This window comes from Pelophylax lessonae (assembly GCF_965119305.1).
Source record: "Pelophylax lessonae genome assembly, chromosome: 9".
In the NCBI taxonomy this organism is placed as follows: domain Eukaryota; kingdom Metazoa; phylum Chordata; class Amphibia; order Anura; family Ranidae; genus Pelophylax; species Pelophylax lessonae.
In genome coordinates, this window is record NC_138776.1 from 41,393,230 (window position 1) to 41,416,252 (window position 23,023).

At 44.2% G+C, this 23,023-nt stretch overlaps 1 protein-coding gene across 7 annotated transcripts in view; it reads right to left on the minus strand.

The window, feature by feature from the left end:
• The window catches only part of SORCS1 (sortilin related VPS10 domain containing receptor 1), a 1,084,285-nt gene that overhangs the window by 148,446 nt on the left and 912,816 nt on the right, over nt 1-23,023 (minus strand). For all 7 annotated transcript variants that reach the window (XM_082267343.1, XM_082267340.1, XM_082267339.1 and 4 more), the window contains 2 exons: nt 16,149-16,262; nt 14,412-14,583 (listed from right to left, as the gene is read on the minus strand). In XM_082267343.1, the coding sequence (XP_082123469.1) occupies nt 14,412-14,583; nt 16,149-16,262 (286 nt within the window). The remainder of the gene's footprint in view (nt 1-14,411; nt 14,584-16,148; nt 16,263-23,023) is intronic.

A 23,023-nucleotide genomic window follows, 5' to 3' on the forward strand; every position in this document is an offset into this window, starting at 1 on the left:
CTGATTCTCCTCCCCCAGCTCTTATGCAGCTGAGAACATAGGGAATGTGATCACTTAAAAAAGGAAGAAAAATGTATTTATAATGTTTTTTTTCTATATCAATACACAAATATTTTGCCTTTCATTTCTATTTTAAACAGAATGAGCTGTTTTACAATTACTTTAACAAATATGGGTTTTGTCCCTCCCCCAGCCAATGATTGGACAGTGAAAAGAGAAGCGCTAGACTAATAAGGTCCCCTCTCTGTCACTCTATTCTCCTATTAACATGTTTATTGCATGGCAACACACTTGATTGACTCCTTGTGTTGCTTCTACCTCTACCAGTGTGAGCTCTGCTGTAATGGAACTGCAAGTAAAATTCAGAATAACTTTGCTTGAATTTAAAAAATATAGCTTGATGTACTAATGAATATGTATTAAAATGTGTTTTTTTATATATATTGCGGGAGTCTCCCACATTTGGGCTGCGGCTCCCTGGCACCCTCAAGTGCCGCACAATATCCCGGCTGTTGGCTGTCAGATGTCAGCATATCCCCTAGCATTACTGTGTGAAGAACGGAGCCAATGCTTCCTGTGTAGTTCTGGCTCCTGTCAAAGGGGGAGTGATATCAAATGTACCCCGCCTGTGAGGAGGAATACAGGAAGCATCCGCTCTGCTTTCTACTGCAGCCGCATGCTTCCTCCAGCACCGCTCCAGTCACACTCCGTTTGTGTGTCTCGGAGCCAGAACTACCCTCCAGCAGTACCAGTCAGCAGTACCCACCAGCAGTACAAGCCAGCAGTACCAGCCAGCAGTACAAGCCAGCAGTACCCGCCAGCAGTACCAGCCAGCAGTACCCACCAGCAGTACAAGCCAGCAGTACCCACTAGCAATACCAGCCAGCAGTACCCGCCAGCAGTACCAGCCAGCAGTACAAGCCAGCAGTACCAGCCAGCAGTACCCACCAGCAGTACCAGCCAGCAGTACCAGCCAGCAGTATTCACCAGCAGTACCCACTAGCAATACCAGCCAGCAATACCCACCTGCAGTACCATCCAGCAGTACCCACCAGCAGTACCAGCCCTGGAGGACAGCCAGCAGCAGCCACCAGCTATACTCACCTGGGGGACAGCAGCAGACAGCGATACCTGCAGGAATCCTGAGGAAGAAGTGAAGATTTAGGTCAATTGAGGTGCAGTGCCACCTCCCTTAACCACTTACCGCATATCAACGTACCGATACGTCGGTACACTTTGCGGGTTTATACCGGGATGATGCCTCTAGTTAGAGGCATCATCCCGGTACCGTGGTTTGAAGCCGACGGTCGGCTTTCCGTCGGTAACGACCGATGCGGCTCGGGAGCCGCTCGATCGTTACCCGGGGGGGCGGGAGGGGATGTCCCCCCCCCTCCCGTGGCTTTGCCCGGGGCTCCCGTCCCACCGGGAGCCCCGAGCACCCAGCCGACACGTCCGCCGGCTGGATGGAGTCCCGATGAATTCCCGGAAACGGCATCGATCGGGGCTCCGATGACGTAACCCGGAGGCGGCGTCCATGACGTCACTTCCGGGTTACTGTGCTGCAAAAGGTGGCAAATTTAAAAAACGGCTGTATGCAAAAATGCAGTTTTCGGCGTTTTGCATACATGGAAGTGTAGTGGAGGGGTCTAGGGTCTTTTAGACCCTCGATCCCTCCATAAAGTGTACCTGTCACTGCATATTGGTGTCACAAGGGATGTTTACATTGCTTGTGACAGCAATAAAAGTGATCAGATTTTTTTTTAAAAAAAAAACTGTAATAAAGTTTAAAAAAAATAAAAAATAAATAGGAAAAAAAAAAAAAAAAATTTCGCCGCCCCCGTCACCGTTAGCTCGCGCACAAAAAAAAACGTATACGCATTGTCGAGCCGCAAATGAAATCGCTGTTCAAACCCCACATGTGAGGTATCGCCGCGATCGCCAGAGCGTGCGCAATAATTTAAAAAAAAAGAGCTACACTCTACCTCTAAACTGGTAACCGTTAAATAAATTTAAATCGTCGCAGATTGAGATCTCTATTGACCGTAGTTTGCCCCCCCCCCCCCCACGGGGGGGGGGGGGGCGCAATTTTAAACCGTAACATGTTGGGTATCTATTTACTCGGCGTGACATCATCTTTCACGATATACAAAAAAAATGGGCTAACTTTACTGTTTAGTATTTTTTGAATGCAGTGAAATGTGATTTTTCAATTTTTTTCCAAAAAAATGGCGTTTTAAAGACCGCTGCGCAAATACCGCTTGACAAAAAGTTTTGCAATGACCGACATTTTATTCTCCAGAGTCTTTGCTAAAAAAATATACATAATGTTTGGGGGTTCTAAGTAGTTTTCTAGGAAAAAATACTGATTTTAACTTGTAAACAAAAAGTGTCCGAAATAGGGCTGGGGCTTAAGTGGTTAAATGAGTTTGCCACCTTCCTGAAATGAGTTTTTGCAGGTTGGGATGTCTGGGACACTACGGTTGAAGTAAAACACAGCTTTATTGAAAAACAATCACATTGCAAACAAAAAGCACCAATATGGTGGCCTTCACCACACCTATATTAAAATAAAAGTCAACATTGTCTAAAACTGGGGATAGCAGCTGCACATGCAATCATCCATACATACAGTCACTCTCAGCAGATTGAGGACTGGAGTAGTAGTATTCCTGTAATAAGAACTTCATCATTCCTCATCTCAGTAAACAGGTGAAGCTCAAAGTTCATCTCATAGATCACATTTAGTGCTGGTTCAGAGCTCCTAATATTCAGACACACAATAATTACACAGGTTCTGAGGCTGATTAGGGGGTAATTAAACTCACTTAGTTCCTTATGTGCTATACAGCGATACCTTGTAATCTTCTGCCAGGACCAGGACTCCTAGGTGTGTGGTGGAAACACAGTGATCAGGGTGGTAAATGGTGCAGCCAGAGTGGATAAGTCCTAGGCTCCATTGGAGCAGAGTGGGGGTATGTCGGGGAAGGATGGAACTGGGGGAATGGCTCACCACCCCATGTAGGGAGATGTCTCCCGTTTCAAACATAGCCCCTTAGCTCACAGTTTCACCGGCTATCGATCATCCGGTTAAGCTAGGATTGCCACCTTATTCCCTTAAACCAGAACACATATTAATTACCCAGGTTCTGAGGCCAATATAATGCACATAAGGCTCTACCGTATATACTCGAGTATAAGCCGAGTTTTTCAGCATGTTTTTTCATGCTGAAAATGCCCCCCTCGGCTTATACTCGAGTCACTGGCTTCACTGTGTTTTTAAAAACTGCGCCGCTTGGAGCCGACATGTCACTGCACATGTGCTGCATGCCCGGGAATAGCCGAACGTGTTCTGGCTTTCCCGAGCATCAGCGGCGCATTTGCGGTGACGTATTGCCGTCAGGCGGCGCGGTTTTTAAATCGAAGGCGCCTCACCGACTGGTAAATGAGACTCCTCCGCAGCCCCTGCCCTCATGCAGTGCTGTGGGCATGGTACAGGACATTCTCCTGTACCATGCCCGCAGCACTGCATCTCCTGTGCCATGCCTGTACATACTGTGCCATGCCTGTACATACTGTGCAATGCCTGTACATACTGTGCAATGCCTGTACATACTGTGCCATGCCTTTACTTACTGTGCCATGCCTATACCATCACCTGTGCTATGCCTATACCATCACCTGTGCCATGCCTATACCATCTCCTGTACCATGACCTGTGCCATGCTTGTACCATGACCTGTGCCATGCCTGTACCATGACCTGTGCCATGCCTGTACCATGACCTGTGCCATGCCTATACCATCACCTGTGCCATGCCTGTACCATCACCTGTGCCATGCCTGTACCATCACCTGTGCCATGCCCTTACCATGACCTGTGCAATGCCTATACTATGACCTGCGCCATCTCATGTACCATGCCCGCAGCCCCTGTTTTGTGTCTCTTGGTGGTCCAGTTGGGTCCAGTAGCTGCTGCATTTCCCACCCTAGGCTTATACTCGAGTCAATACGTTTTCCCACTTTTTTTGTGGTAAAATTAGGGGTCTCGGCTTATATTCGGATCGACTTATACTCGAGTATATACGGGTAAGTTAGTTTAATTACCCCCTAATCAGCCTCAGAACCTGTGTAATTATTGTGTGCCCTGGTTTAAAGGGAGGAGGTGGTAACCCTAGTTTAAGCATATTCCCTTCGGCTTCCTCCACATCTCCTGTGCATGTTCGCAACTGCTGTCCCCGAGTGGATGCACGTGACGTCCACCCTGATCACTGTGTTTCCACCACACACCTAGGAGTCCGGGTCCTGGCAGAAGAATACAAGGTATCACTGTATAGCACATTGCCTAAATTCATTGAACTTTTGTCCAGCGACAGCAACATAGGAACCTCCTATACATACAGTACCTGATGTTTCATCTGACACCCAATCATTTTCCAACACTCTGAATTTTAGGAGCTCTGAACCAGCACTAATTGTGATCTATGAGATGAACTTTGAGCTTCACCTGTTTACTGAGATGAGGAATGATGAAATTCTTATTACAGGAATACTACTACTCCAGTCCTCAATCTGCTGAGAGTGACTGTATGTATGGATGATTGCATGTGCAGCTGCTATCCCCAGTTATAGACAACGTTGTCTTTTATTTTAATATAGGTGTGGTGAAGGCCACCATATTGGTGCTTTTTGTTTGCAATGTGATATTTTTTCAATAAAGCTGTTTTTTACTTCAACCGTAGTGTCCCATTTATTTGACTTTCTTTGTAGACAGTTGTCTTCTTTATTATATGCATTCACACATGGGCGTTTTGAATTTCAGGCAGAATTGCCGTGATTCTGCCTGCGAAAACGTCCATGCAGCTCCAGTGTCATTTCTGTCTGCTGCCTCCTTCCTCTATCAGCATGAGTCACTTCTGACAAGTTTTCCTGACACCAAAAGAAAAAAGGTGACAGCGGAGGGAGCTCCAGCACACAGCACGTGATTGACAGCCCCAGCTCTTTTCCTGTGTGCTTTATGAAGAGGGTGTGTCTCTTCCCTCCAATCAGCTCTCCTCACTGTAACTTCAGCTCCCTGCCCCCTGCTTTATAAAAATTACCCTTTCATCAAGGCAACATGACCAAATGAAGAGGTGTTTTGTAGCCCTAAAATTCTGCATTGCTATTTTGTTTTGGTAACAATAAAAATCGATTTTTTCTTGATGTCAATGCACTGGAGACACTTTGCAACTTTTGGCTACCAGATGATGATGATGATGATGCCATTTGTTTGGTCACTTTATGCTTTGAGGATTGCATTGAATTATACAACTCAAATCAGTCTTCTCTATGACAAGGTGATCCTGCATTGTAGGCGGCACAAACAATAACCACAAAAAAAAATGCTTGATGACTTGAAAAAGGGCCACACCCGAAACACGTTGTCAGGACAATGGAAGACAACAGTATTCTCTCCCTGCCTCTTCCTGTTCCATCTACTTTCCACCAGCGGATCCAGCCGCCCATCAAGCCTCGCTTTGGACAGCTACTTTCTGAGGGTCTGACGTCACGTCCGGGTTATTTCTCCATTGTGTACCGCCGTTGATAGGCTCCAGTGGTCCCTTCAGCGATACCACCAGTCAAGACCCTTCCCACCCATCCTCCTCTTGGTACAGTGGGACCCTACCCCTCTCTCTTTGTGACCCACCGGGACCCTCCTTTACCATCATCCCACGGCTTGGAGTACATCAGGGCCACCTGTACCACTGCAACGTCCCGGCTGGCGTTGCTCTCCCGAGCAGCTTGTCAGTGAGGATCCATCCTGTGTGAGTTTTCTAGCCATTCAAGTTTCATAACACAGGTCTGGGGATCTATGCATGGCTCATCACTGTTTTTAACTCATGGATGGCATACTATATTCATGGATTTGTCCTTCATAAACTTTTTAGTGCTTGACCTATTTGATAGTGTTCTTTCATCATTCATGGCATTTATTGTAGCCCACACCCACCACCCGGTGGTTTCATCGAGCGCTTTTTAGTGGTTATTGTTTGAGTGACTGTATATCTTAAGCACCCGTTAAGGTGCATCATTTCCACATAGCTGCTCCATGACCCCAAGGTGGTTTCTGATTTTTCATGACGGAGGGGCGCAGGTTCTGTCACTCTAGCACCGGCCATTATTTTTTGTTTTTCTGCACTGTAGGTGACCGACTCACTTTGGAGAATACATATCACACAATGCAAAAATGATCGTCCCTCAATAACTGGAGCTGCACACTTCTGTCATGGAGCTGGTATTGATAAGAAATATTTTATTGAATGCAATATAGCCAACACATTTCAGGGAAAGGGCCACCACCTTCTTCAGGGCTAACAGTGGGAAGACAGTTAAAGCGGAGTTCCAGGCACAGAATCGTGTCTGTAGATTTGACGGCATCTGCTTCCTTATCCTTTCCTGTGCCCGAATTGGATATTCCTGGCCTTTTTTTTTTCCTTACCTTTTTAGAGAGGATAAAATACTCACCTTTCCATCGACTTCCTCCTTGCTCGGCCGCGGCCCGCGCCGTCACTTCCTGTCCCGCAATGCGTCCTGGGAGCTCTTACTCGTCACTCCCAGGATGCAATGGGCAGTGACGTAGGCAGCCGACCGCTCTTCTCATCGCGTTATTTCCAAACAGGAAATGACGCGATGTTAGGCGGAGCCCGGCGCGTCCCTATGGAAACCAGTACTATGCCGATCGCATAGTACTGCGTATGCGCGAGATTTCGCGCTGGACTCACCGGCCTCCGCCCACTAGAACCAGGAAGAAGGGAAGACATTTCCCCACAACGGACTCGGCGATCCAGGACAAAGATGGCGGCGCTCGTCATACATTTTATAAAGTAAGATTTTATGCTTGCAAACCGATTATTTCATCGACTAGAACACGTGTCAAACACAAGGCCTGCGGGCCGAATCCGGCCTTCCAGGCAATTTTTTGTGGCCCTCGCACCTCTCCTGCAGCTGTGGCAGCCCCCTTATCTCCACTCCTTATCTCAGCAATCAGCAGCAGAGAGGAGGACAGAACTCCTCTACCAGATCATGCGCTTCTCCATGCAGCCGCAGAGAGGCTTGTCTCTGCCCACATACCCCGTCTCAGCCTTCGGCAGCAGAGAGGAGGATAGAACCCCTCCACCAGACCATGCGCTTCTCTGTGCAGCCGCAGAGAGGCTCGTCTCTGCCCACATTCCCCGTCTCAGCAGTCGGCAACAGAGAGGATGACAGGACTCCTCTTGCAGATCCTGCACCTCTCTGTGCAGCCACAGAAACCCCTGGTCTCTGCCTACCCTGGTGTCAGCATTCAGCAGACTATGGCAGATGACTCCTGCCCTCCTTGGGTCCTCTGCCAGACCCTGCAGTTTCTGCTTCCCAGCTCCAATCCAGCTTCTTCCTATCAGCAGCACAAGGTAAGAGGGGTGCACTGTGATGTAAGCGAGGGTGGGGGACTCTTGACTTCTGACGGTGGGGGGGGGGGCTTGCCCTAGACATCTAGTCTTATAGATACAACTGGCTCTTTGAGGGCAACCATAACGCTGATGCGGCCCGCAATGAAATTGAGTTTGACACCTTTGGTCTACAACAGGGATATGCAAACTGTGGGCCGCAGAACGTCCCATGAGGCAAAGCAAGACTCTGACAGTCACAAGCATGACACCCAGAGGCAGAGGAATAATGGGACTTGTAGTTTTGCAACAGCTGGAGGGCCACAGTTTGCATATCCCTGGCCTAGAACATTGCTAGGTGAGTCTCCGTTGGCCTGAAAGGGCAGCCGTCACCCAACAGCCAATTGCATCAATCTAAAATGTATTACTTTACATGGATATTTTAGAAAGCTCTCGTGAACTCTATAATGTTTTGGTTTTTACTACTCCCTCTATTGACCTCTCTGCCATTTATTATGTTTCTGTTTCTTTGATCCCATTTCTGCACCTTGACATATCTAAATGTGGCAAATTATGTTCTGTTTACACAAATGGGAATCTATTTTCATCTTCACATTAATCTCCCTTTGTCCTCCGCACAACCAGTTGTCTTTAGCTGTGATTTCCATGTACTGTAATTGGACATTGATTTGGGAATCTTGTTAAATTGTAACAGCTGTGAGAACATCCTGTTTTCAATTAAAGGAAACATTTCCTGAAGGCTTCCATTGCTGACTTCGCATTCTGCCTGGCTGTCACACTGACCCTCTTGCTTTATTACTATTAGTCCCTAACCTAGAAAAAGGACTCAAATAAGGACGTCTGACTTTAACCTTTCTCTGACTGCCATCTCTTTACTATACATATAACTGCTTTGAGCACCAGAAGCTGACACTTTATGCAGTTGCTGACCTTCAATCTGGCCTCTCAGTTTCAGCTGGGGTCCCCACAGATAAATGGGAAGCAATCATAGTGGTTTCCAGCTATGACTTTGCTGGCTGTGACATAAGGATCACACACTTGGAGGCTTCACTGAGTAAATGAACTTTCAAGCCACAGATGTAAACCGCCAACTTCAGTCTGCAGTAGGCTCTGCGGTGCCATTTATTTAATAGTATAATTGTCAGATACAAATACCTTATTAAAAAAAATGATACATTAATTAAATATAACAAAAATCAGCCTATAGTAAAGAAAAACAACAGAGATGTTTTTTTTTCAAACAAACAAAAAAAGCCTTATTTTTCCTAAAAATAATATTAAAACTTTTGAGGTATGCAAATCATAGTCATTATCATGAAGTTAACCAAAGCATGCTACTGAATTGGCATTTAGGCATTAGTTCCCTCTGTCTAGTTACAAAAGTGTTAATCTGACTTTTCCACCTATCTGTTCCTAGTTTGTGACTTTTAAAGTACTGAAGCAAGGAGTTCAGGATAACCAAGCAACTCGTGTTTTCAGGAGGTCAGCAGTGGCATGTTTTTCTCAGGAGTAGCTTACTATGTAGTAGAACTATGTAGTAGTGTTACCTGTAGCAGCCAAACCAGTTGTGAATCTACTGTGTGTTTTGTATATTCTGAAACCTTACGGTAGTACTTGTGGTCAGATTTTTTCTTTATGGGTTTTTTATTTTTATTTTTTATTCTTATGTAGCACTACCCCCATAGGAGCTTCTAAGTAAATATCAGGATCCTTTTGCCAGTAGATTTTTTGAGGCAAAGTACACAGTTCCAAACATATGAGAACTTGGATAGGTAATGGATAATTACATAGTTACATAGTTAGTGAGGTCGAAAAAAGACATCCGTCCATCCAGTTCAACCTATGATGTGTGTGTGTGTTTGCTGTTAACCATACATTGTATACCCCTGTATGTTGTGGTCTTTAAGGTGCCCATCTAATAGTTTTTTGAAACTATCGATGCTCCCTGTTGATACCACTGCTTGTGGAAGAGAATTCCACATCCTTACTCCTCTGACAGTGAAGAACCCTTTACGCATTTTAAGGTTAAACCTCCTTTCCTCTAGTCTTAGTGAGTGGCCACGTGTCTTATTGTATTCCCTTTCTCTGAATAGTTTGTTCCTTATGCTAGGGTCGCCAGTACAGTATTTGTACATTGATATCATATCCCCTCTCAATCGTCTCTTCTCCAGAGAGAATAAGTTCAGTGCTTGTAGTCTTTCCTCATATCTGATGTCTTCCATTCCCCTAATTATTTTTGTTGCCCTTCTCTGGACTCTCTCCAGTTCCAGCACATCCTTCCTGAGGACCGGTGCCCAGAACTGGACAGCATACTCCAGATGTGGCCGGACCAGAGTCTTGTAGAGTGGAAGAATAATCTCTTTATTTCTGGAGTGAATCCCCTTTTTTATACATCCCAGTATTCAGTTGGCTTTGCTTGCAGCGGCTTGGCATTGCATGGTCCTTTTCCATCCTAGACTCACCCAGAGGTTCCCCCCCTAGTGAGTAGCTTGCTTTCTGGCTTCTGGCACCCAAGTGCATTACTTTGCATTTTTCAACATTAAACCTCATCTGCCATGTAGTTGCCCACCCCATTATTTTGCTCAGGTCCGCTTGTAAGGTTTCCACATCCTGCATGGAAGATATTGGCATACTGAGATTGTACTAGATATCACCTCCTCTAGATCATTTATGAATGAATTAAACAGGATTGGCCCCAGAACAGAACCCTGGGGGACCCCACCTGCCACACCCGCCAAATCCGAGTACTCCCCATTAATCACCACCCTTTTGCACTCTCCCCTGGAGCCAGTTCTCTCTGGCTAATGACAGGATACTCCAGTAACCCTTAGTAACAATCTGAGGATACTGAACTTGCCCTGGTAGAACTGTGAACCAAGTCCTTGCACAAGTAAAGGATGGACTGAGCTTTGTAGTAGCAACTTGAGGAGATTCATCGTCCTCTTTGGACATCCGAGCAAATCCGAGGGATATCCGAGGGATAAAAGCAGCACACAGTCCCTAGGATCTCAATCACCAATTTGCACTCACTAATGTCCTTGAATAATTGACTGTCTCCTTTCAATACTCTCCAGACTCTTTCACCCCATGATACCAGACTGGATCATCAGACGACAGCCCCTCAGTCACCTTCAGCAACTTTCAGTAAAGTAGGCCTTCAGCTAGCCCAACTACAACCCACAGGCACATGGCAGAATGGCATAGGGCAGCCTTTTTCAACCAGGGTACCCAGTCACCCTGGGGTGCCTTGGAAAAATGCCTAAAAATTGCCCAATAATTGTATACAAACCGGCATGTGGATGAAGCCTGCCTTGTTAGTTACACAAAGCCAGAGGTTTGCACCATTTCAACCTTCTAGCTGCTGGCATCCTAACCACCAATGGCATCATCAGTTGATGATGAGGATGTCAGTTGCCTGCATAGCATCCTTGTTTGACCCTCCCCTGCCCCCTCTCCATCAGTGTTGGGGTCACATTAGCTGAGTGATGGAGAAAAAAAAAAACTGAGGAAGAAGAGAAACATTGGAATACTGGTCAGTACCAGTTTTCAAAAGTGTATTTGCTTTGGAAGAATAAATTACCTCTAACGTTGGGTGTCCTAAATGTGTGGATGTTACATGAGTTATGTAAAACTATTCGAATAGGTTTTACATTTTTGAACGGGTTGCCTCAAGACTGTCCATAATTTTTAAAGGGTGCCTCGAGATTCTTCATCATTTTTAAAGGGTGCCTCGACTAAATAAAAGTTGAGAAACACTAGCCTGGGGGACTAACAGCCCCCCGAGGCTGTGATCTTCTCCTCAGGGAAAAAGACCCCTCTGCTCTCTTACAGTATTTATACACACTCCCAGTTACCATCTGGGCACCTCTCTCCAGGGGTTGGCCAGGGCTGCATAACTATTCAGCTGCTGATTAGACTCTTCCTGCCCAATAAATTCCAAAAAATTTCTGGACCAACCAGGGGGAAGCAGTCAATCCTGCAGCCACTGAAACACAGAACAGGCCAGAATAATCCAAAACACAGCCATACCTATTACAGTGAACCAAACTATATTTGCCCAACAACAAAATACAGCTCCACTGGAAACAGTAAGCCAGAATCAAACTTACCTAATCTTAGCACCTACCTAAGAGGGTGCTTCATTTCCAAGCAACACAGGCGTGCATTCCATGAAGTGCATGCCAAAGCAATAAAAAAACCTAGAGATGGATCAAACATTTTTAGCAAGCCTTGCCAAGGTCACCCAGCTCTACAATGACTTTACTTTGAACACTTGATGTCCAAACTCTTTGGATTATTGTTTACAGGCATGGGTTCCCATGCCGGGAAAACATTAGTCTACATATCCCATTCTGAACTAATGATTGGAAAGCAGTTGGTGTACCATCTGATCATCATGAGAGCTAATCGTGGTGCCCATATGCAGGCTGGTCATGACAAGGTTAACCACTTAAGCCCCGGAAGATTTTACCCCCTTCCTGACCAGGGCCTGTTTTGCGATTCGGCACTGCGTGACTTTAACGGACAATTGCGCGGTCGTGCGACGCTGTACCTAAACGAATTTGACGTCCTTTTTTTCCCACAAACAGAGCTTTCTTTTGGTGGTATTTTGATCACCTGTGCGATTTTTACTTTTTGCGCTGTAAACAAAAAAAGAGCGACAATTTTGCAAAAATAACAATATTTTTCAAATTTTTTTATATGAAATTCTCCCAAAAAAAATGTAAAAATCATCTAAATTTTTTAACATTTTAGGCCAATTTGTTTTATGCTACATATGTTTGGTAAAAAAAAAAAAAATCGCAAAAAGCGTATTTTGATTGGTTTGCGCAAAAGTTATTGCGTTTACTAACTAAGGGAAAGATTTCTATAATTTTTGGCTCTTTTTTTTTAACGCGTAATGGCGGCGATCTGCGATTTTTTTTGCGGTACTGCGACATTGCGGCGGACAGATCGGACCCTTGACTGACATTTTTGACACTTTTGGGGTTACCAGTGACAGTACTACAGTAATCAGTTCTATATATATGCACTGTTACTGCAAAATGACACTGGCAGGGAAGGGGTTAACTTTATTGGGGAAGGAGGGGTTATGTGTGTCCCTAGGGGCGTGCTTCTAACTGTGATTGGACATGGCTACTGGTGTAGGAACAGTGATCAACAGTCCTACATAGTAGAACCGTATGATCACCATTCATACACAGGGGAGAATGACAGGCGGCTTGTTTACATTAGCCGCCTGCCTTTCTCCCTTCACGGCGGACGATCGCGAGTGACCGGCGGCCGCCGGTCACACGCACGGACTTCCCAGGGAACGAGCCCGGGCGGGCGCGCGCCTCCGCGGGTGCACGTTCGCCCGCTATTGGCTCACAAGCAAGTGACAGGCTAGTGACGTACCCATACGTCACTTTGCCTGGCCGGGGCTGACCGCCGCAGTATATTTACTTGCGGCGGTCGGCAACCAGTTAAAACTATTATGTTTCTATATGGGTAACTTAGGGGAAAGTACTAATTCTATTCTTTACAGGTTAGTGGTTTTTCGTGTTTTTTAAATGTGTTCTTGTACCCAAGTGTACCTAGAATGGAAAATGTTGTCAGCTTTTTCTGCTGCTTTTGTTTCCAATGTTTTATTTCTTCCAGCAAATTTTACTTTATTTAGAAGACATTTATCCAATTTGCAGTAATTTTGACAATCCCTATTTATGATATTTTAAAATTTGATGGCAGATACCTTTAGCTGCTGCTCAAAATGAAAGTCCCTTGAGCTACCGGTGAACGGGTGCCTTGACTGAAGCAGGTAACCAATCACCACTGACCTGAAGACCTTCAGGCTTTAGAGGAGTTGACCACTCAACATTTTATTAGGATAGTCATCACAGCTTTAGCAGCAGTTGGCCTTTGCCAGTCGTTAAAACTGTTTTAATGGTCTATGCCCTCAAGTAGGTTTTGGGTTAGTCTAATACGGGGTTCACTAAATGGCAGACTGTTGTCCGGACCCAGACCGAGTGACAGTCCTGCCTAAACCATGACCTTTCCACTTATCCGCCTGGGTGTGTTCTCTCTCGGGTCTCCCGCCTGGCTGTGATTTCACAGCAGGCCGGGGCTCTGGGTGAAAGCAGATATGGACAGAGAGTGGGAGTCTTTTTATATTAACAAGCCGGTACTCACCCGCTTTCTAACATTATAAGTTTGGCAGCCCCCGTCCTCTATCTTGATCTGCAGCACCTCCCGCCCCTCACCTGCTGTGAGCATGAGAGTGTAGCTGAATAGGAGACCTGAGAGAGAACACTGCTGCTATGTGCTTCTGTCCTGGTAGGGCTTTTTACAATTTTGCATATACTCTTATTACCATCCTGATGGTCCTTTGCTTAAAAAGTCCCGCACCTAGGGGAACCCTCGATTCCCTCAAATAATAGGGGGACTGTGATGTAAAGGTGGAGAGGGGGGTCATGACTGCAACAGAGGCACTGTGATGAGAAGGGAAACTGAGGACTCTGCTGGACTGCTTTAAAGGGGGGGGGGGGGGGTTGTGATGTAAAGGGGAGTGGGATGGTGATGTGAAGGGGGTCTGTGATGTAAAGGGAGGGGGCTGTGATGTTAAGGGGAGTTATGATGTAAAAGGGGGCTGAGAACAGTGATGTAAAGAGGGCGCTATGATGTAAAAGGTATTTTGAAGACACTGATGTACGGGGGGGGGGGGGGGGGGGCTGTGATGTAAAGAAGGCTGTAATGTGGTATAGAGCGAAAATTTGATTTGGACATCTGCTGGAAGAAAATGTTACCAACTGGACCTCTGTAATTTTTAATTTAAGACCCCTGGTCTAATGCATTGTCACTGTTCAGGTGTATTCACAGTATTACCATGACTAGAACTGGTTATTGTGTTGTAAATTCAAAAAAGCTGTGGCCTTCATCTTTTTTTTTCTGCAAATCAATCCTTCTCCATGTCATCTTTGAGGAACATTTCTTGGTCTGAGGACAGGGTACATACCTCCTCTAGCTGCAGTACAAACGTTACATTGTGTCCTTGTTCTGCTATTAACTTTCCATCCACTGTAGTGATACGGAGGCCATGGGGTGCTTTCCCCGGGCACTGCTGCGGCTTTGCCGTGTACTGTTCCCGGACTCCATCTGTGCAGTTGTTAGACACGACCTTCCTGTAGCTGTAAAACAACATGTTTTATGTGACTGATCAATAAAGTCTGAGAGGAAGATGCAAAGAGTAGAAAGTCTGTTGCAGCCAGATCATACACCGGCTGACTGTACAACCTGCTTTAGATCTACCAGCAACTACACTATATTACCAAAAGCATTAGGACGCCTGCCCTTACACACACATGAACTTTAATGGCATCCCTGTCTCAGTCTGTTGGCCCACCCTTTGCAGTTATAATAGCTTCAACTCTTCTGGGAAGGCTGTCCACAAGGTTTAGGAGTGTCTATGGGAATGTTTGACCATTCTTCCAGAAGCCCATTTGTGAGGTCAGGGACTGACGTTTGACGAGAAATCCAGTCTCCGCTGTAATTCACCCCCAAAGGTGTTCTATTAGGTTGAGGGCAGTCAAGTTCCTCCATCCCAAACTCACTCATCCATGTCTTTATGGACCTTGCTTTGTGCACTGGTCCAAATAATTTGGTGGAGGGGGGGGGGGGGGGGGTTGTGGTGTGTGGTTGTTTTTCAGGGGTTGGCTTGGCCCCTTAGTTCCAGAGAATGGAACTCTTAAGGCATCAGCATACCAAGACATTCTGGACAATTTCATGCTCCCAACTTTATGGGAACAGTTTGGGGATGGCCCCTTCCTGTTCCAACATGACTGCACACCAGTGCACAAAGAAAGGTCAATAAAGACATGGATAAATGAGTTTGGGGTGGAGGAACTTGACTGGCCTGCACAGAGTCCTGACCTCAACCCAATAGAACACCTTTGGGATGAATTAGAGCGGAGACTGCAAGCCAGTCCTTCTCCTCCACATCAGTGGCTGACCTTACAAATGAGCTTCTGGAAGAATGGTCAAATATTCCCATAGACACACTCCTAAACCTTGTGAACAGCCTTCCCAGAAGATCTGAAGCTGTTATAGCCACAAGGGGTGGGCCAACTCAATATTGAACCCTACGGACTAAGACTGGGATGCCACTGAAGGTTATGTGCGTGTAAAAAGCAGGTGTCCCAATAATTTTGGTAATATGGTGTATGTAGTAAAAGGGCCTTCTAGAATGGATACATATTAAATAAGCTGTTACAGTAGGCCTTTACATGACATAGTTTTGATCAATCTAGAGAAGACTATATAGAGATTGTACAATTAGACTGTAAGGTGTACGGACAGTTTTAGGGGATTATTTGCATTTTTTCCCGCATTATCTTTTCTCACATAAAAAACATTCCTTTTCCACATTTACTGGATCAAACATCATTCATTAACACATACCAACATTTGATCCTTTGATATGAATTCCAGGCCTTTGCATCAATGACCTTAGTCATAACAAGGCCAATTTTTATATTAGGCAACGACCATTGCTAACCATGATTAAAATGCTCAATACCATTCACACTCTCTCACCTAAATCCGGATCTCCTGTACACATGGCAATAAATTGTGGCACTGCAAATGAAAATTGTACCAGAAGATCCCATTTACATACACTCATGTTCCCCACTTGTCACAAAATATTGGAAAACAGAAACAAAAGTCACATGCGCTGTTTGGTCATTATACATACCCGGTGCTGTTCAGGTAGCTTTGGCCAAGGCTGCAGTCCTTCGACAGCGAGGATGGGTTATACCAGAAGGCCGGGAGACACTGGCCATTGCTGTGACGCTCGTAGCCATAATCGCTAAAAACATAAAAGAGGAGAAGCAAGAGTGCTTTGTTGGTAAAGTGCAGCATATAATTACAAATCCGCTACCAGTGTTGGTCACAATATATGGTCATCGTGCAGAGATGTATAGTAACTAAGTAGAACTACTTCACTACTGTACTTAAGTACCGAAAGGCGGTATCTGTACTTTCCTAGAGAAGAATTTTTTTCTCCTACTTCCACTTTTACTTCACTACATTTTTTCAATGATTTCAATACTTCTACTCCAATATTTTTTTTTTTGTGCTGCATAGTTACTCGTTACTATTATAAAAATTACCACTGCCAGAACAGTAGATGGCAGGTTTCATGAAGCTCAAAACATGTGTATTATCAGCGCATACGAAAATAAAAGCTACTGTAGGTATAAATAAAAGCTGCATTTGAAATAATAAAAAACAATATGATGTTCAAACTTTTGACTTCTTTCTTTAATAACTACAAACACAGTACTTGTACTTTTACTTTCAGTACTTGAGTAGCAATTTTTTTTTTCAAAACTACTGGTACTTTTACTTTCAGTACTTGAGTAGCAAAATTTTTAAAAAAACTACTTGCAATACTTAAGTACAAAAAATGTTGAATACTTTAGTACTTCTACTCAAGTCACTTTTTGATTGAGCACTTCCACTTCTACTCAAGTCACTTTTTGATCAAGCACTTGTACTTTTACTCAAGTATGGGTTTCGAGTACTTTATACAACTCTGTCATCATGACAATGTTCACAAAGGCCTTCCAAAAGGTGGTCATTACTTGTGTATCCAACCACAGCTGCATTAGACTTCATGTGCAATGCAATGGGAGATGGCTCAGGAAATTTAAAGTGGTATAAAACTCTTCAAATTTTTTTCTAAAGTATGGTCCCCCAGGACATTTATGCCATACCATGCTATCAGTACATTATGATAGACTTACCTGTCAAACAAAGCCCTCCAGCGCTGTGCTGTCACTGATCCTACTGGTCTTTGGTACCTTGCTCTGTCTTCTGAGATTTTTCTCTCTGGTCACTTGAATGGCTGGGCTGAAATGACATCTCTCCCGACCATCACACAGGAGTCACTTCATCATGGCACAGAGCGGTGCCGTAAATCTGGTCTGAGCTGCACATGCTTGGCTCAGATTCCAATACTGCTGCCAGGCCAGGAGAGGCATTTATGACAAAAGAGAACACAATGGTTTCTTCTGTTCTGAAAACCCTGCCTGTTAGCATTTTTATAAAAGATGTAATTTAATACCACTTGAACCTATGAGTTGAGTGCCTTGCTTGCTGTTTAGTTATCTCTTATGAGTAAATAAATGCTCTGATACAGCCTATAAGCCAATAAATGAAGCACCAAACTCTACTGTAATACTTGATTTATAACAATAATATTAATTCTTATTATTATCATTATTATTATCGGCATCATCATTTATTAATTATAATATTTGTATCATAATTCTGGAAAAAATATATGTGTGTTTTAAATATACTGTATATTCATATCTTCGTATTCGTATCTATCTACAAACTTCCAGTGACCATGGTCTCAGAGTGGGATTATTTATTGGCTGTATGTCTCTCCTGGACGCCCAGGTTGCTTTGATAGCGGCCTTCAGCTCATCTGCATTGTTGGGTCTGGTGTCCCTCATCTTCCTCTTGACAATACCCCACAGATTCTCTATGGGGTTTAGGTCAGGCGTGTTTGCTGGCCGTTCAAGCACAGTGATACCATGATCATGTGACCAGGTATTGGTACTTTTGGCAGTGTGGGTGGGTGCCAAGTCCTGTTAGAAAATGAAATCGGCATCTCCATAAAGCTGGTCAGCAGAGAGAAGCATGAAGTGCTGTAGAATTTCCTGGTAGAGGGCTGCACTGACTTTAGACTTGATAAAACACAGTGGACCAACACCAGCAGATGACATGGCTCCCCAAATCATCACTGTCTGTGGAAACTTCACACTGGACCTCATGCAGCTTGGATTCCGTGTCTCTCCACTCTTCCTCCAGACTCTGGAATCTCTGGAATCTTGGTTTCCAAATCAAATGCTACATTTTTCACATTCAGTGATGATTTGGGGAGCCATGTCATCTGCTGGTATTGGTCCACTACCCTAAGACCCTGCTCACACTGCCACGACTTGTCAGGTGACTTGGTCCCCTTACAAGTCGTGCTCCATTCTGTGCAATGGAACTGTTCTAATCAGAGCGACTCAAGTCGCTCCGACTTAGAAAAAAGGTTCCTGCACTACTTCGGGGAGACATCGGAGCGGCTTGCATTGACTTCTATTATAGAAGTCGTTTGCAAGCCCTGATGAAGTTGTGCTGTACGGGTCGGCTCAAAGTCAGGGAGACTTTGAGTCACCCCAGTGTGAATCGGATCTTACCCTTGGAGGTTTGTAGAATTACAATGCTGTTAAACAATTATGCTTATTGTTACAAGAAGTGCGTTAGATTACTTCTGCATGTATGCCTATCGATACTGTATGTAAAAAAAAAAAATTATTATTCAATAAAAATTTGAAAGGAAAAAAAAATAAAAAGATATATAAGTTTCACTTTTTGAATTTAAATACTGAAATAAATAAACTTTCTGATGATATTCTAATTTTATGAGATGCACCTGTATATGTGTGTGTGTGTGTGTGTGTGTGTATATATATATATATATATATATATAAAATGACATTCATATGACTTTTTTAGAATAAATATAACAATTATAGAAAAATAATTGGGTGATTCAGACTGTTCTTTTCCACTCTCTTTGGGAATTTGTCGTGAAACAAAGTGTCACTATAAAAAAAGAAAAATGAAGAAAACTTTTGAAGTTTTCCCCTAACTTTAGAGGTGATATGAATCAGAGCGGCAGTCTGCATAATAGCATTTATCGACAAATTACTAAGCCAAGAATCTCTCCCGCACACTAACACTGGGCCCAAGGGGAATTAATAATATCATTGTAACACTCTGTTCTACCAGCAACTGTCTGCAAACTGCTGGAGGGATGATAACACAATATTTTATTTCTCAAATTACATTCAACAGAAGAAACTCGAGCGTACAGGATACCTTTAATTCGCAGCTTATTTAATCTACTGCAAACGAAACCAGAAAAACAAAAGTAAAGCAAGACTGAAGCGGCATAATTCCAAAGTACGGATTTACTTCAAGCAACTTTACAGCTTTGGGTATTTAAAAAGACTCTAACGATAACATTTATCTCCATCAGCTATTATTGCACAGTTTGCTAATATTAAAAGGAAATGTGTTTATTTTTCCAGTTTTCAGTAAGTGATTGTGTGCCCGTTGGGATGATTTACTAAAACTGGAGAGTGCAAAATCTGGTGCAGTTGTACATGGTAGCCAATCAAATTCTAACTTCAGCTTGTTCAATTAGGCTATGACAAAAAAAAAAATACCTGGAAGCTGATTGGTTTCTACACAGAGCTGCAACAGATTTTGCCCTCTCCGGTTTTAGTACATCAACCCTCTCATGTGCTAAAGAGTTCCTAATTCTTCAGAGTAAAACCATTGCAACTCACTCTGCTAAAGACAGAGCAGCAGTGAAAAGGATTCTGATTGGTTGCTAGCCATTGAGTCGGAGTCTTGACTCCACCCTTTTTCTATTCCCCTCCCTCCTTATGGCTCTGGTTGAGGTTTCAATCAGAGAGAAACAGTCTGAAAGGAGACAGCTACTGCTAGGCTGTTTCTTCATAAAATCCAGTCCTGGGTGAACCTTAACCACTTAAGCCCCAGAGGATTTGGCTGCTAAAAGACCAGGGGGTATTTTGCGATTCGGCACTGCGTGACTTTAACGGACAATTGCGCGGTCGTGCAATGTTGTACCTAAACGAATTTGACGTCCTTTTTTTCCCACAAACAGAGCTTTCTTTTGGTGGTATTTTATCACCTGTGTGATTTTTTGATCATGCGCTGTAAACAAAAAAAGAGCGTCAATTTTGCAAAAATAACAATATTTTTCACATTTTTTTTATATGAAATTCCCCCCCCCAAAAAAAAGTAAAAATCAAAAATTTTTAACATTTTCCGCCAATTTGTTTTATGCTACATATGTTTGGTAAAAAAAAAAAATCGCAAAAAGCGTATTTTGATTGGTTTGCGCAAAAGTTATCGTGTTTACTAACAAAGGGAAAGATTTTTGTCATTTTTGTTGTTTTTTTTTTTTTAACGCGTAATGGCGGCGATCTGCGATTTTTTTTGCGGTACTGCGACATTGGGGCGGACAGATCGGACCCTTGACTGACATTTTTGACACTTTTGGGGTTACCAGTGACATTACTACAGTAATCAGTGCTATATATATGCACTGTTACTGTAAAATTACACTGGCAGTAAAGGGGTTAACTTTATTTGAGAGGGAGGGGCTGTGTGTGTCCCTAGGGGCGTGATTCTTACTGTGATTGACTGTGGCTAGAGCTGTAGGAACACTGATCAACGGTCCTACATAGTAGAACCGTATGATCAGTGTTTCTACACAGGGGAGAATGACAGGCGGCTTGTTTACACAGCCTGCCTGCTTTTCTCCCTCTCCCCCGACGTGACCGGCGGACATCGGGTCCGCCGGTCACACGCGCGGAGGGGTCCGTGACCGCGTGGGAGCGCGCCGCCGGCGCGCTCGCTCCCCAGAGCCTCACAGGCTAGTGACGTACCGATGCGTCACTCTGCCTGTGAGGGGCTGACTGCCGCAGTATATGTACTTGCGGCGGTCGGCAAGCGGTTAAGGTTGAGTTCACACCTATGCCAATTGGATGCAGATTTCTCCACATCCAATTCGCATGACAAGAGCACACAGCTCCTGGGCGGCCGCAGTCTGCACTGTAAAAGGGTCCAGTCATAGGTGTGCGCACACTATTGCAGTAGAGTGTACACCCCAAAACTCAAACACATACGCCTTTCTCTGCAGGCTCAGCTGCACTGGATAGTGAATGAATGGGAAGTGCTCTGGGCTGATCGGCTTCCTGTTTCGTTCGCAAACTGATTCATAGTAAACACAGTACGCTATGCTTCAGCTATAAATGAACACAGTGAGTGTGTTCACTGTGTTCATTTAGAAAAGGCAGAGGCCAGAAAATGACATATTGACTTGTCCCTTCCATCCTGAAAAATCCCCTGCAGTAGCTGAGGGGAGGAGAGGAGAGGAGGGAAGCCAGCAGCACTGCCGGGGGGGACTGGATGCGGAGGAGAGTCCAGGCAGTAGGGGGGATCGGCACTGCACAGAGTGATTAGTGTGTTCTCAGGCACACTTTGCACACCCCCTGCACATGCCTGTGGGACCGGTGCATCTTTGGCTCTATTTCAGGTCCGAATTCAGGCAAAAATTGGGACCTGATTTGCACCTGAAACAGAGAACAGGGATGCACCGGACCTCTGCTGTGAGCCGCGGCCGCAGCTGGTGTGAACCTGGCCAAAATGTTTCTTTGTAAAATATATATATATAAGAGGGTTCATTTACTAAATGCAAAAAGACTGTGCACTTTGCAAGTGCAGTTGCACCAGAGCTTAGTAAATGAGGGGGAGCTCTGCTGACTTCCATCTTCCAATCATGTGCAAGCAAAAATACTGTTTTTTTTTTTTTTCTTGCAAGTGATTGGGTATTTATTGTAAAGTGAAGCTTCATCTGAATTACTAAGCTCTGGAGAAACTGCACTTGCAAAGTGCATAGTTGTTTTGTCTTTTTTAGGGTAGCAAACACTTCAACTTCTGTGTCCTAATGAAGAGTTGAACTGCTTGTGGATGGTGTCAAATTAGCAGGTGACAATACTGTCCACATAGACTGGGTATATGGAGGGATGTCAATGCATAAGGAGGCAGAACAATATGTGTGTGTGTGTATTTATATATATATATATATATATATATATATATATACACAGTAATTTCCATTTCCTTACCGCTTGACGTCATATGACGTCCTGGGCTTTAAGTAGGGATATCTGATTGATGCCGTCACTATAAGAACAATCATAGCGGATGTGCAGATGCTTGATTGTTCGTACAGGCGGTAGGAGAGGACGTTCCCCCCTTCTGCCGCCCTCTGGTGCTTCTACCGGCTCGCCCGTGCGATCAGCGAGCTGAAGAAGGAATCCCCCGGCGGAAGTACATCATAAAGAATACCAAGAGCCAAATGGTTCCCGGCAGTCTCTATGACTCTCGGAGGCCCCAGGTGCAACGTTATGAAGTCACGCCCGGCCTGGCAGTTGTAAATACTACTGTGATCTTGGCAAGATAGTCGAGAGCGTTTTTTTTTTTTTTTTTCCTATTGACCCCAGATCTCTCCATAAAGAGGACCTGTCATGCACTTTTATTATTACAAGGGATGTTTACATTCCTTGTAATAGAAATAAAAGTGGTAAAAAAAAAAAAGAAATAAAGGGAAAGTGTAAAAATAAAAACAAAATATACAATAAAAAAAAAAAAAAAAAATTAAAGTGCCCCCATCCCCGCACGCAGAAGTGAACACATGTGTAAATGGTGTTCAATCCACACATGTGAGATATTGCCGCGAATGTTAGAGCGAGAGCAACAATTCTAGCCCAAGACCTCTTCTGTAACTCTAAATTGGTAACCTGTAAAAAAATTTAAGTACCGAAATTTGGCGCCATTCCACAAGTGTGCGCAATTTTGAAGCGTGACATGTTAGGTATCTATTTATGCTACATAACATCATATTTCACATTATACAAAAATTTGGGATAACTTTGGTGTTTTGGTTTTTTTAATTCATGAAACTGC